The sequence below is a fragment of the Equus quagga genome, chromosome 5, assembly GCF_021613505.1.
Source record: "Equus quagga isolate Etosha38 chromosome 5, UCLA_HA_Equagga_1.0, whole genome shotgun sequence".
Lineage (NCBI taxonomy): Eukaryota > Metazoa > Chordata > Mammalia > Perissodactyla > Equidae > Equus > Equus quagga.
Window position 1 is genome coordinate 100,768,998 of NC_060271.1, and position 14,785 is coordinate 100,783,782.

The window sequence follows — 14,785 nt, forward strand, 5'->3', positions numbered from 1 at the left end:
AGATGATGGATCTGAGGCCAGAGTTGAGTGACCTGCCAAGTCTCATGGTCAAGGCAGAGTCGGACTCTTCACATCCAAAGCCTCTTGCCGCTTCTAGTAACATCAGGAGGCCCAGGTATCCTCTGGGGGTCAGTGTGCCCCTCATTTCTACATCTCCCAATAAGTCGTCTGACCTTTTAAAGTCCTTGGGCCAGACACTTAGTCCCTTCAGGAACCCACAATTAGGTCTTGCTCGTAAGATGTAAGGCAACAAGCGGGACCTGAGCAGATGTGGGCGGTTACGTCCCTTTAGGTCTAGAGATCTGGGGGTGCTAAATCAGAGGGCAAATTCCCATGGTAACAGGGAACCAGCTGGCATGGACCCTCTATCTCCACAGGTGAGGGGGGAACAGGCCAGGCATGGAAAGGGCACATCCAAGGTCAGACCATTTTTCAGGAGTTCTGGAAGGTTCTTTGGTCTCCTGGTGTTATCAGATTTCCTCACATCTCAGGGTATGGGAAAAATATAACACATACCCTAAAATCACTCTTGACAAGAGCTCATAACCCTAAAAAGCCCACCCGGGGGCAGGAGGTATAGGGCTGAAAGCAGGCGCCTCTTTTTAGATTGTTCTAAGACTCCCTTCCAACAGCAGTGAGGTCACCCCAACAGGTAACTATGTGCCGAGTGGTTATATTGCTGGGCTTGCTCATAATGATGCCTTCATGGTTTGCACTTTACACTTTTCAAAGGTCTTTCCAACGAGATAATGGTTGCAAAAATGATTTTTAAAGTGTAATATGCTTTCAAAACGTATGGTTTTATTGAAACTCTAGCCCCTTTTAACCTCATAATAGTGCTCTTCAAAAGCAGTTAGTGTCTAACCCCCATTTAGGAACGGAAACATGCAGAGAGGTTAAATGACCTGTCTTAGGTCATACAAGTCAGAAAAGGATCTAGAACAGTGTCTCAGACTCCTAGAGATGTTTGAGAGCTCCTCTGAACCTCATGTGGATGCAGGATTTGCCAGGGACACAAAACAAGTGAAGATGGCCCTGGGATCATTTACAATCTGTTTGCCAAGACAAAGGCTAAGAAACACGGAACTCTTGTGGTCATCCCCTGACGCTAATTTTGGAGGCAAAGGAATTCAAGTGGGTGAAAGTTTGTCCCTTTCCAAAATAAACATGTACTCTGCCTTGGCCCAGAAGATCTAACTCAAGGAGAATTAAGTTACATCATTACCGTGTAACATTTGGATCCATACAAGGAGCTACAGGTGGCCCAGAATCGCAAGGCTTATGTTGAGCTGAATGCAGAAAATGGTTTCAGATGTGCTCAAGTGGTTGGCTCAAGAAAGAAAGAATCGATGTTCACAGTCATCTCAGACTCCTTTCTGCCTGGGTTCTCTGGTCACCAGGATTTCCCAAGGCCCAAAGCTGGCCAGCAGCTGCAGTGACCACACCACCATCAAGTGTGCCCAGGTCCTATCACCTCACTGACCTAGGCGGGGAAAACAGTTTGCTGGGAGTTCAGCAGGGGCAAAGTTGTTATTTTTCAAAAGGAACTTTCACTTGGGAAAGGAAGAGAAAAAAAAAAAATACAAAGGGATAGTAAAGCAAATTTACAGATTTCAGACCCTAATGCTGTAGTCACAGATTAGCTTAGTCAGGACACCTTCCTCTTCCTTCCTGAGGCTCACCTGCACCTGTGGGAAGGTAGATGCTAGACTCAAATTTCTAGCTCTGGCTAGATTTGAGTAAATGCCACTTTCTGACCTGTGGGGTTTCTTTGGACACCCCTGAGGCAGCTTCCCAGGGGTTGCCCAAGGCCCCAGACAGCCCTGTGTCTGGGCTGGGCTACACTGGGCTCTAGAGCTCTCTGCCACCTGTAGTCCCAGAGGAGGAAGGCTCCTTCCACCTGGCTCCAGAGGACCCTCCCTGGGCTCAGGCCCAATGTTGAGCAGCCTGCACACCACTGAATAAATCAATCGTCCCTGGGCTGGGCAGCAATTTCCCAGTTCCAAAACCATTTACCAATTACTAGAGGGGACAGAAAAGGAATATGAGACGAGACACGCAGTTGTCGTGATGAGATTAAATTCCAAGCCAAGAGTTTTCAGAAGCTGCAGCCTCCCTCGAAGTACCATTGGCCGGGGCATGCTAAAGTGACTTGTTGGCCTTTACTGGTCCCCAGTGTGGGATCTTCTCCAGTGATTCCAGATCCCTGGCCAAGGCCCTGTTCACAAGTGTCTAGCCATGACCTCAAGCACTTCTAAATACCCCCAGGGGAGAGTTACACCTGTTGGCAGAGGGGAAAAACCCCAGCCATCCTACCCAGGTGACTCCAGAAAGATGGCTCCTTTTCTCTCTCTTCTGGCAGCATCTGGACAAGAACATCGAGTTCGGGCTTTAGGGAATGGTGTAGCCACATAACAGGAAAGGAGAAGGCCAAGGAACTGCTCAGCTGCAGGGCTCCACACAGGGAGCGCAGTGAACAGTTACTGGCAGAGACTGACAGAGGGGATGGCCTGGCTTGGATTTGGCCATCTCTCTCCCTGCAAATAGTGGAGTGTTGAAGGGACTGTCCTATCTTTCTACAATGATCAGACTCAAAAACCCAGACTCTGAATGAGAAAGGGCAAGAAGAGATAGAACGAAAGCCCTTATCAAATTATCAAGGGGACAAAGACTTTGCCATCAAAATGAGAACACAGGATGAGGTGACTGCACTCCCTCCTCAGAGCCTGAAGGAAGCTATTTTAGAATACAGTAAGCTGTCCCCTTCCACCCGCCCCTCTGCACACTGGGAAGCATTTATTACCCTGAGGGGTATAGTCCAAAAAGAAAAATATTTCAGAGTGATTCGGGGACATGTGCAGACGACTGATTTCCTAAGGGACATGGGGAGGACATTTGTACTCTTTGAGGTCATTCTTATGGAGGGCAACCAAGGCCTCCTCCAACCACCCCTTGGTGCTCACACTAGAGCCAGGTTCCTGGTTGGAAGATAACGGAGGTCCCCTGAGCAGCTCCCTTAGGTCCTGCTAATTCCTAAGAGAGGCAGGCACTGCTCCCACGGCCCCAAGGTGGCCAAAAGATTCTATCACAACATGAGTCAGGGGGACTATCCCTAAACTTCCCAATACCAGCCTAGGCCTGGTCTTCGTCTCCCTTCCATTAACAGAGCTCCAGATTCAGCTCTGGAAGGAGCTGGCTTACCACCCCTGGCCTGTACACCCTGTTTATTCCTGCCTCCTCATTTTACTCAAGCTGTTCAACCCAACTGGAATGCCCCATACCCATCTGCCTATCCAAATTCTACCTAATCTTCAAGACCTAAATGCTCCTCCTTTAAACCTCCCTCTAATCTATCACCTCCCTTTTAACTATTCGCAACACACAAGATTTATCCTTATTCACTCTCAATTACTATCAATCTTCCATAGTTTGCTCAACGTTTTATTTAAGCTAGTTCTGACTTCATTGCAAGATAGCAACATCTTAAAGATAGGGCTAGGACAACCACTAACTACCATAACCATATCGCATTGTTTTAAACAAATCATTTTAGGAATTCCTTGACTCACCAATTAGACTATAAGCACTCTGAGCGCAGTCTCCATCTAATGCCTCTTTGCAACCTCACTGTGGCCTGGCACCTGAATTTGGTAGGTAACCTAGAAAGGTTTACACACAGCGATGATGCCAGTACCCCCACAAACCTTACCACATGCATGGCGGGTGACAAAGGAGGATGGGTGAGGTGATCTGAGCAAAAGTTTCTGCTTGTGCCTCTAACCCTCTGCATGACACTTCCAAAGTTCCTGACACAGACAGAATTACTGAGTCTACAAACAATTACTGGGCACCAAATGGGGGCCTCTGTTCTGGGTGCTGGGGGAAGAAAGAACAGAAAAAGATGACTGGATCCCTGCTCTTGAAGGGCTTACCAGCCAAGCAGTGATCAGGGACAGATACACAGATACACACACACTCACTCACTCGCTCAGAAGTAAGCTGTAAAAGCAGCACACAAATAATAAAATAAAGACTGAGGACCATACAAATACAGGGGTAATAAATGAGCTGCTGATGAGGGAAGGCTCCCCAGGGAAGATGACTTCCAAGCAGAGAGCTGGCACTCCCTGGCACACTCTTTCCCATCCAGCTTTTATTAACTTTGAGGTTAACCTGGAACATTCTGTTGTTTGGCTGGTACTTGCCTTGGTGTACTGGGCATTCTTGACACAATACAAGGATGTAAAACTATGTATCAACAAGACCTGCCTGTGGGCCCCCTCAATTTTTTATTTTCATTTTTCTTTCTTTTATTTTAAAAGGAAAATGAGTAAAGGGTTCAAATCTATATGAATGAGAAAAGCAGAGCCTAAAAGGCAGGCTTTTCAAGTGACCCAAGGGACATCAACAGAGCAATTCTACGATATTTTTTAAGCATGATTTTAGGGACTCAAAACAGGCAAAGTATTATAGGGCACATCAGAAAGTTAGACATCCTTGCCCTTGAGCAACATGCAATGTTGTTGGAAAGACAAGAACACATAAAATGTCATTAGATAACAAGGAAATATAATCAGGCAGGCTCTTTGGCAAACATAACCAAGAGTTAGAAACAAGTGGAGGGGGAGGTGCCACTGTGGGAATTACTACAGAGGGTTGTGTAGGAGTTAGGCTTTCACTAGGAAAGTGGGAGATATTTGAGTAGAAAGAGAGGACAGCATCCAAGATGGAGGGACTAGGGTGAGAGACCAGAGGTGGGAATGAGTCCTGTGACGGGGGCGTGAACAAGCCTGTGGGGCAGAGGTAGTTGCTTAGGAAGCATGTCGGGTGATGGCGAACGAGGTGAGAGAGCTGGGGTGAGGTCCCTTACTGTCAATGAGATGAACTTCCACTGCCACATAAGCTGCCTTTGGAAAGAAAATTGGGCCGAGGATCCATGCCTTCATTCAGGCTCTGTTTGTGGCTAGCTAATCCTTGGAGATCTTTAAGAAACACTCAAATCTGCAAAAGAAACCTCTTTCTCACCCTGAAGACTCTCCATGCTCCAAGGACATGACGACTCAGCCTTAAATAGGCCTAAAATAGGGCCAGTATCAGCACCATGCAAACCTCTCTGAGAGGCTAGCAAAGCTATTTCAGCAGCCAGGCCCCCTCCTAGCCAGTTAGGTAGCAGGGAAATGCACAGGGCACTAACTTCCACAAAACACCAGAAATCTCAGAGAGTGAGGGTGCCACACAGTGGACTAGGATTTCCCCATCTTCCTGACCACCCCAAAGGGCGCACCAAATGGGAGGAGCATGTCAGCTGAGCCAGGACATGCAGGGTGAAGGCAAGGAAGCCAAAAAACTGAGAAGGGCCTGGCTCCCATGCCTCACCCACCATTAATTCCCCTACATCCCTGGTATGGAATAAAAGACACACTCCTACTGTGAGGTGACATGGTTAAATTTATAGAAGCTCCCTTGTCACCAGTGAAATGTGACCTTCATACTTTTCTTATCTTAATCTCTGGGTAAACATTTGTTGTGCAAGTACACAAATAAAGGTTCTAAAGGTGAAATGTGGTATGTCTGGTAACACCATGCTGCTTCAAACCCAGGCACCAGAAAGCCCTTTTAGCTCTGCAGATGCCTTCTCTCTCCCGTATACCCTGGGCACCAAAATTAGCTTCATCAACCTCAGCCAGTGCTGGAGTGAATGCTGCCATTCTAAAATAGCATCTGAGAACTCTTGGAAACAGAGGAGAGAAATACAAGGGTATAGTGGTTTACAGACGCTTACTAAAGAAACCAATTTCACTAGAGAGCTCTTTAAACCAAATACATAAATGAGCCTTATCAGGATTTATCCTGGAATCTCTATAAAGTGAATGATATTCTTCCAGCTCCCTGAATCTCCCACACGGCACATTTTATGCATCCTGATTTTACTCCATTAAGCACAATTGTTGTCATTCAGAAAAATATTACAGAGATATGTTCATAAAAGAGTGTTTAGAAAACGACCTGTGCTTTAACTCAAAATTTTACTTTAGTAACTTGAACAGTCCTACCATTTCTAGAATACTCTGTAAAAACATCACATGTCCCATTTCCCCGTATATTTGATCGTCCAGAATTGACTTTTTAAATTTTGTTTTGAAGTCTGGAAGAATGGATCAACCCTCAAACAGCCCCTGACAAGCATAATTTTCTGTTGTTTCCACATGGAATTCATAAACAGAGCCAAGCAACCGATTTTCTTGTGTGTGCTTAAAGCCACTTTTCCCTGCAACTGCTTATGACGTATTTTTCCAGGACAATCTTTCTCAACACTCCAAAGTGCTTCAGCAACAGGAAGTCATAAAGGTAGGAAGGAGGCCTGTAAATATTTGCTGTCATTACTCATTAGTAATGAGAATAGTTAGCATTGAAACGTGAATCACCCACTTTGTGCTCTTGGCTCTTCATCACCTTGTAGCAGGAACCCAAGGGGACACACAGAGGCCTAGCCTCACCATCGACTCCGGGGTCCAGTTCTAGGTTTCAACACAGACGGCCTGGTTTGCTTCTTTCAGCAGCTCAACTTCCCAAATATAAAATTAGGATGACGGGTTGCCCTTCCTTCTCCCCACCCCCGACACAGAGGCAAACAGGACAAATAGTGTACCAAGTGACGACAATATGAAAATTTTTTATCGAGAGTAAAATGCATGTATTTGTTAATATGAATACAACATCAAGAGACAGAGAGAGCAGTCTGGCTAGACACACAGCACAGCGATTTAAATGATTACTACAAAAAAATACTCATACACTCTGACATATTTTAAATGATTTATAAAATGCTTCTGAACTGTCTCAGATTGAGCCCATGTGTCCTCTTATTTGCAGCAAACCACTGACTTCCCACAGTCATAGGTTGAGAGCAGGGAGAAAAGGAGACCAAAAGAGTTGACTAAAGCTGTTACAGAGTTGATTAACTTCTACAAAGCCCATGATATTGGCTGTACCCCCAGCATTTGCGGGCAGTCAACAGCCATGAGGGCAAACCTCCACCATCACAACATGAGAGCAGCATAATGGAGCCATTTTCCCACTCATGTGGGACCCAATAAAAATTACTAATCTCTTATGATTCCTACCACTAACCTCTGAGGTTTGATTTTTTTATTGGAGGGTACCATAGAAAGGGGATGCAGGAAGTCACTGGAGGAATATAAGAAGAGAGTTCTAACAATCCACTTCCATGGCTTTGTAGAATTGGGAAAATGCCAGATGGATGCACATCAGATAAATATATTTTTTTAATGGGGTCATTTTTCTTACTGAAAAATCACTCTCTTTGAAATATCTTTCCACATGAGAAAAGGCACTGCTTCCCAGAGGCATTATCTTGCAGAGGTTACTTGTAACTTTAAAACTGAAGAATTTTTCCAAGTTAAGGGGAAAAAATGTGCCTCCTGGGAACACGTGAAACTTCTGGTGGTCACGCCACATAATAAGAGTTTCGCTAATGTACAAGTGGCCTCTGGAAACAGCCTAAGGCAGTCACACAAACCAGTATTTCTTGAGAAATTAGAAAAAAAACAAGGCCACTTCAAGTAGATAACATTCTGGTCCATTCCGCATCTGTCTCCTTGGTTCCAGAGATCTCAAAGGGCCCCGCCACTCTTCTTGACTTTATACTTGCAGATCAGGTCTGCAGCTTTCAATAGCAGGACCAGACAACTGGCAACAAATTACACTCAACCCCTACTTGAAAACTGCAGATGCTGTGAGTGGCACGTACCCACGCATGGCTACTACACATAGGTGACGTGCAACTGCCAGTATGGTTTGCTTCTCTCTCTGTTATGATATGTGTTGATGCAATTACATTTTACAGCATTGGGAAAAGGCAAGAAGCCCTCCTAGGTTCCCAATGCAGAGGCCAGTGGTGTGGTGGCTGTGAAAGCTCAGGGTTCATCAGAGAAAGGGCTCTATAAAAATGCAGCATATTATTATCGCGACGATCATAGCTATTCTTTATTCCCCCATCCATTCTTTCCTCCCTGTGTTTGCAATTTCAAAAGATCAAAAGAGCCAGAGGAAGTCTTGTGCATCTTGATTTGGAGATGGTTCTTTAGAAGCCACAGAGGAAGAGCTTCTAACAGGTCCTTCTGCACAATGGAGTCCGAGGCTAAAGTAATTATTGACGTCTTGCCACCAGTTAAGGGTGGGAGGTGGAAAGCTTTGAACTTCTTGGGGGCAGCAGAGAACCACCTCCTATCAGAGTTGAGGAAAACTCACGAAAAATAAGAATTTCCAGGACTTCTAAGTCTACCCTTCAGACCTTCAATCCCTGTCTGCGTGTGAGGTTCAATACAAGTGGTGAGTCACAAAAGAGAGAAGTGATTATAATAACTACAAATGCAAGAACAAAAGCGGTTATCATTTATAGAGTACTTACCACGAGTCGGGCACGGTATGAAATGCTTTATAGATATCTTAGGTCAGGTAAGGCAGTTTGGATCACTGGGTAAGAGCACAGACTCCAGAGACAGGTTGCCCAGTTTGAATCGCAGCCCCACCCACACTACCTATTTGACCTTTGGCAGTTCACCTTTCTATTCTTCAGCTTTCCCATCAGTGAAATGGGGATAATAACAGAGCTTATCTCACAGGGTTGTTATGAGGATTAAAAGAGTTAATCTATGCAAAGTTCTGAGGCGGTGCCTGCTATCTAAGTGTTAGGGTTGTTTTTGTTTGTTCCTACCATTTTTTTATTTCTATTAAGGATACAAAATTCCTAGTGCATGGAAGACCTCCAAATAACTGAAGATGATGGAAAACGTAAGGATAAATTTTCATGGCTGCTTTAAGAAGCATTAACAAAATGAATCACATCAGAACCAACCTTGTGCAGGGCACTCCACTCCCCTTCCTTCCGCTCCTGAGGGCAGACATGCAGGTGGATCGACAGGCCAGCCAGGGACAGGTAAGGTTAAGCTGCACCGCAGAATCTCACTAGGTGCACACACCCCCCACCTCCCCCATCTCTAAGACAGGGAGAGACACTGGCAGTCAAATGCAGGAACTATCCGGGACTTGAATAGAAAGATCCAGAAATGTAAGGCAGTCACTCAATCAGACATCTAAGAGCAAGGGCTTGCCTTATCCAGATCATAGAACCTTTGAAAGGCTATTGAGAGCTGAACAGACTTCCCTCAAGAAAATAAAAAACATTCTAGCACCCAGTTTCAGAGGCTTACGGGTGACTCCCTGAAGCCCATTCACAAAGCCCAGGTTATGAAGCTCCCTCTCCTTTCTTGGCCTTCCTAGAGCACAGCTGCCTCCACTGCTCTCCTCAGTGGGACCAGAACCTCCATCACTATCACTCCCGGAGCCCTCCTGGACACCTCCCTCCAGACCCTCACCAAAGCACGTGTGTAAAGAACAGCAAACCTTCAACTGCGGGGGCCTTTCTGTCTATGGTGTCGAAGTACCATACTCTTGAACCTCCACTTTTTCTTTATTCTCATTATCCCCAACACTATTTACCCTCATTTGACCTTCCCTCAGAGCCAGCCTCTGTGCCGGTGGTTGGCACTAACCTTGCATGATTCTAGGGAAAACTATGAACCAACTCTCTCACCCTCAAACACACACAATATTTTCAACAATTGTGTGTGGTTACTGCCTGAAATGCTACTAAGAGCTTCTTACCTTTAGCTTCAAACAATTTGATCCCAACAGAAAAGTCACATGTAAGCTGCTAGCTACCTATATTTTTAGTTAAGCTTCCTCGTGTGTCCTTTTTTTCCCCTCAAACTAAGCAACTCGAAGACAAGGACCACGCCCCCTATTTCTTAGTATCACTTCATCATTCTAGAGTAGGAACAGGTGTTCGATACAAATGTGTTGTCTTATGGATTTATATCACAGTGTGAATAGCAGAGCTGGAGACTAGACACTGGTACTGGGGAGAGTAGGGCTAAAGGGCAGTTGGGGGCTCTACAAGCAAACATTGCTAACTTATATTGGCAAAAGCCGTGCCTGTTATGAACTACCAGTGACAGTGCTGAAAGCAAAAGGAAAGATTCATTAGGCTGAAATGAAAAGGAACACTCATGTTGGTACGGGGCAGAACTGAGGAAAACACAAAAAAGCAAATACCACTGCACAGATTTCCTGAGAAGTGGAAAAACCTAAATCTTGAGATAATTAATGACAGCAAATACTTTCAAATGTGTTGGGATAAAATCCTGGAACACTAAGAATTCTCTAATTGGTTCCTTCCATACGTAAACATTTTATACAATAGATTCCCAAAAAGTTGAGGATCACCCTACACACACACAGATACATAGAGAGAGAGACAGACAGACAGAGAGACAGACTGACTGATTTACATTCCAAGTGAATTAAACAGCTTTAGTCTCACGGTTGTCACTCCTGGTGAAAATATCAAGTCAGCCACTACAGGAATCAATCGAGTTGCTGCTTGAATGTCTCTGCTGATAGGGAGCTCTCTACTTCACAAAGCAATCTGCTCCACTTGGGAACAGTCCTTTGCCTTGGTTTTGTTTAATGAGGTCCACATATAAGTAGATTTTTTTCTACGTTAAAAAAAAGGGAGAGAACTAAAACAATGAATTCATACTTCCCGAAGTTTACAGACACTGGAACTAGCATCAACTCTGCTTCCTTTTTTGCAAAAAGCAAACAGAATCACCCCTGTGCAGCCTGAAGTCTTTTATAATTGTCTAGAAGAGCAAATCTCCTTCCTACAAGGTTCACTGGTTTGGAGGAGGCTAGAGGAGGGCAGGCTAATCCTTTGGAAATCACCCTCACTGTCCAGAGGGACTTCAGGGCTGCGGGTACTATTTTGTCAAGAACAGGAAAACTTAAAGTAATGACCAGGGTTCTGATTCTCACCAGCGCCAACTTTCCCTGTGTCTGGAGGTCACTTAACCTCTCTGGGTCTGTTTCCTTATCCAGAAAGAGAAACTTTACACAATTTCCATGGTCCCTTATAAAATCTAAGCTCTCCATTAGTGACACTGAAAAAACCTGTAGCCACAGAATTCTTTTGAGCTTCATGGAAGCTATGTGGATTAAGTTTTAAATACCTGAACCTATAACATGTTACATCAATTCCTCATCATCCCCGCATTCTTGTAACGCAGTGGAAGCACATATCAAATGTTGAAGGAATATTTGTAGAAAATACACTTAAATTAAGAAAAACTGTCCAGCAATATTTTTGCCTTCAGAATTGGAAAAAGATGGAGTTTGATTTTAAGTTAGCAGAGGAATAACTACATCCAGCTGACAGGGGGAAGAGGAGACAGTTCCAAAGCTTTGATCCAGATGTCTCTGACTTCCCTTTCACTGCTGGCCCCAAAGAGTCTTCCAGAAAGGTGCTCTGAGCTGGGTGTGGCTTTGGGAATGGACTTTGGTCCCTGATTATCCAAGGATCTCATTTACATTTACCTGAACCACTCTCCAATCCCCAGGTACCTAAGAACTTCCAGGCTGTTCTCTCTCAGAAATTGTTTTACCAGGAGATAAGTCACCTAGACACTTTTCAGCTCTTCATAGAGTCAGGACACACAATGAGACCTCCACTTCATTCCTGACAGATGGGTGCAGAAAGGTGAGTACAGTGTCCTTCCCAAACTTCAGTTTCTGACCATCTCTGACGTCACTGGGAATGCCCACTACCACCAAAAGAGCACACTTTGATATTCCCTACTGAGGCCGGCCAGCCAGCCAGCCAGCCAATGTTTAGAAAGCAAACTCTTTCTTATTAAACATTAACTTATCCATCAATGCATGAACGTTTTGGAACAAAATAATCCTGCCCACTTCTTGAAGGATTGTTGTTAGAAGGAACATTGCAAATTGAATTCGGGGGAAGAAATGGCTCTTCTGAACCAGAAGAATCACAACTCTTAAGAAACTGATGCCCAGAATCAAGATCTGAGAGCCCCCTGGGCAGGCACCACACTGCACTTGTGAGGTGCTCCGGGAAAGCGAAGGACAGTCACTTATATGACACACCAACTTTCAATGTGTTCGTTCACATATTTTAATTACACTTTAGTCCCGCAAGGAGCCTGCAGCTGGCAAACAGAGCCAGACGCGAAAAGTAAATAAGTCTCAAAACAATTAGCCCAATAGGAATTGGACAACCCCTCACTGGACTCTGGACGGCGAGGGACGCGCTTGTTTGCCCTGCCAGTCTGCGACACAAAAATCAAGGCAAGTCGCAGACACACTCGGCGGCCACCAGCTCTCACAGGCAATCCCCGCAGTGGTTCTTAAACCCGCCGCTCTCCCGAATAATTCGGAATCCGATGACTCAACTTTCTTCCTGCTCCCATTCCGGCTCCCTCTATCTCTAACGAAGGAGCCACTACAGCCCAGTATGTCCAAATAAATTTTCCCCCGCTCCCAAATTTCTTGCGACGATTAAAATAATGCACAGGACCCGGCGCTGGCAGCGCGGGAGAAGCTGACACTTCACACATCTGTCAAGATTACCATCAGGCCCCACCTACGTGATTGCGACATTCACCGACTGGCATCGCAGTTGTAAAACGTACAAGTTCCCTCGCCGGCTGCGGAGCCAGAGCGCGCGCAAAGGAGCTGACTGTAACTTTGTTTTTTGACTGTTCAGTCCTTATTATTGGCATTATGATACAGGCTATATTGGTTTTACAAAATGCGTTGGAATCTTAAAGTTTCTTCCCTGCTTCGCCGCCCTTCAAAGAGACAGGACTCCAGGGCTGCTCCGAGGCCCCCGGGGGCGCGGCCTCAGGGCCCAGGGTGGTCGGGCCAAGGCTCCCTCACCCGTCTCAGGCCCGGGGGCGCCACAGTGACGCGGGAGGGGGAGCCGCGGCCCGGAAGGGGGAGCCAGGCTCTCCTCCCCCTAGCGATCCGAGAGCGAAGGGCCCGGGCGCCCAGCCAGAACGGGCGCTATTCGCTCCCGTTTATCAAATCCTTATCGGTGCCCGAGGCGGGAACCGCCGCTTTCGACCAGAGGATACGCGGTTTCTGGCTCCGGTCCCGCAGTGGAAATCGGGACACGAGCAAATGAACCCAGGCTCTGAGCTCTCCGGGCCCCCGGCTCGAAGCCAGTCACCCTCTCCCTTCGCGGCTGGGTCCCCATCCCCGCACCAGCTCTTGGCCGCCCGGCAACAGATCTCCCGCGGCTCAGGCTGTTCAGCCCGCCGCGCGTTCCCTTCCAGTCCCCGCAACCCAGCCCTGCCAAGGCGCGCCGAGTGAAAGCTCCAGCCCACCCGGGCAGCACCAGCGGAGAGGAGGAGGAGCCGGCCAGGCGGCGAGCCCGGACCCACGTCCGCGCGGCCGCGCCGTGCGCTCGCACCGTCGCAGGCCGAGGGCCGGGCCGGGAGCGGCCGGGAGCGGCCGGGAGGGGGCGGGAGGGCAGCGAGAGTTGGCCGGAGTTGCCTCTCACCCAGTGCCGAGAGGCTGGCGAGGGCAAGCGGGCAGACCGTGGCTGCCCTTCTCTGTCCTCTTGGGGGAGAGATACTCGGAGCTGTTGAGAGCGCCCAGTGTCGCCATCCCCTCCCCGCACACCAAGACACCTGCCCCTGCGAGGCAGCCCGGCCCACTACCCACTCGCCCGCGAAGTCAAGGTGCGGGACTACGAAAGGAGTTTCTCCAAGCTTCAGTGGGGTCTGGAGACCCGGAGTGGGGCCCTTCGCTGCGTCCTGGCCCCTCCGCGGGGGCGCGTCCCAGCGTCGCGCTTCGCCTCCGGCCCCTTGCCAGCTTGGGGCGCAGCGCGGGCATAGCAGCTCATTTGGAAGGACCCAAAGGGTCCCGAGGAAAAGAAAGAAGTGGGTGCTGCCCCACACGCGAGACGCGAGGAAGTCGAAAGCTGTCCTGAGTCGAATCAATCCAGAAACATTTCAACGTGCTGGCCACGAAAGTTTGGTGCGTGGCTGTGGGGGGCGAGGGGGATTGGAAGGCACGGCAGGAGCACCTCCGACCTCCAGGGCTATCTCCTTCGGCCTCCTGGCCTCCTTGCGGGCGCAGATTCCCGACTCCTTCGGGCCCCAGAACTCTCCACTGCGAAGCCTCAGCTCCGCGTCCCCAGACGGGGCACCTGCTCTCTCCCTCAGCACCTTCCAAACCGATCCTCAGACCTCAAAGACCTCTCCGCACTCCTCTCCCAGCCGCGCTCGGTCGCGCCGGCCCCGCGCAGCCCCACCACCCCATCGGACCAGCCCCCTCGCCGGCTCGGACGCCCGTTTACCTCTTCTTCTCCTTGTCAGCTGTCATTGTCGCGGTGGCCCTTTGAGACTCCAAGCACCTGGGCTCCACGGCCGGTGGGGGCTGCAGCCGCTGCCTTCGCTGTGGCCCTCGCCCAGTCCCTGGGCCGGGCCGGTGTTACAGGTCCCGAGCGCCCCGCACAGTCAGGTGGAAGTTTGCGGGCGGCTGGCTAGGTGCGGGGGAGGAGGGTGGAGAAAGGTGACCGGGAGGAACCTGCACGAGGAGGCGGGGTCGGGGAACGGAGTGGGAGGAGGCTGTCAAACGCAAAAAGAAGGCAGCGAGAAGGAGATCAAAGTTCCTTTTTCCCTCGAAAAGGAGTCACTTTTCTGGGTTTTCAAAAAAAAAAAAGAAGAAGAAAGAAGTGGCTCGAACGACGGGAGTTGGAAGAGTCCGGGGCCGGGCGGGCGCTGCCGCTGAGATGACCATACAGTCTCAGGACACTGCCGAGGATTGTACGGCCCCCTCAGGAGAGCTGGGGCGAGAGCGCGGCGGGCGCCGGAGCTGCGAGCGGGCCGCTCTCGAA

At 48.3% G+C, this 14,785-nt stretch overlaps 1 protein-coding gene across 1 annotated transcript in view; it reads right to left on the reverse strand.

The window, feature by feature from the left end:
* The window catches only part of EPAS1 (endothelial PAS domain protein 1), an 86,794-nt gene extending 72,015 nt beyond the window's left edge, over nucleotides 1-14,779 (reverse strand). The window contains exon 1 of the mRNA XM_046663048.1: nucleotides 14,246-14,779. Within this exon, the coding sequence (XP_046519004.1) occupies nucleotides 14,246-14,271 (26 nt within the window). The 5' untranslated portion in view covers nucleotides 14,272-14,779. The remainder of the gene's footprint in view (nucleotides 1-14,245) is intronic.
* Between the last annotated feature and the right edge of the window lie 6 nt (nucleotides 14,780-14,785).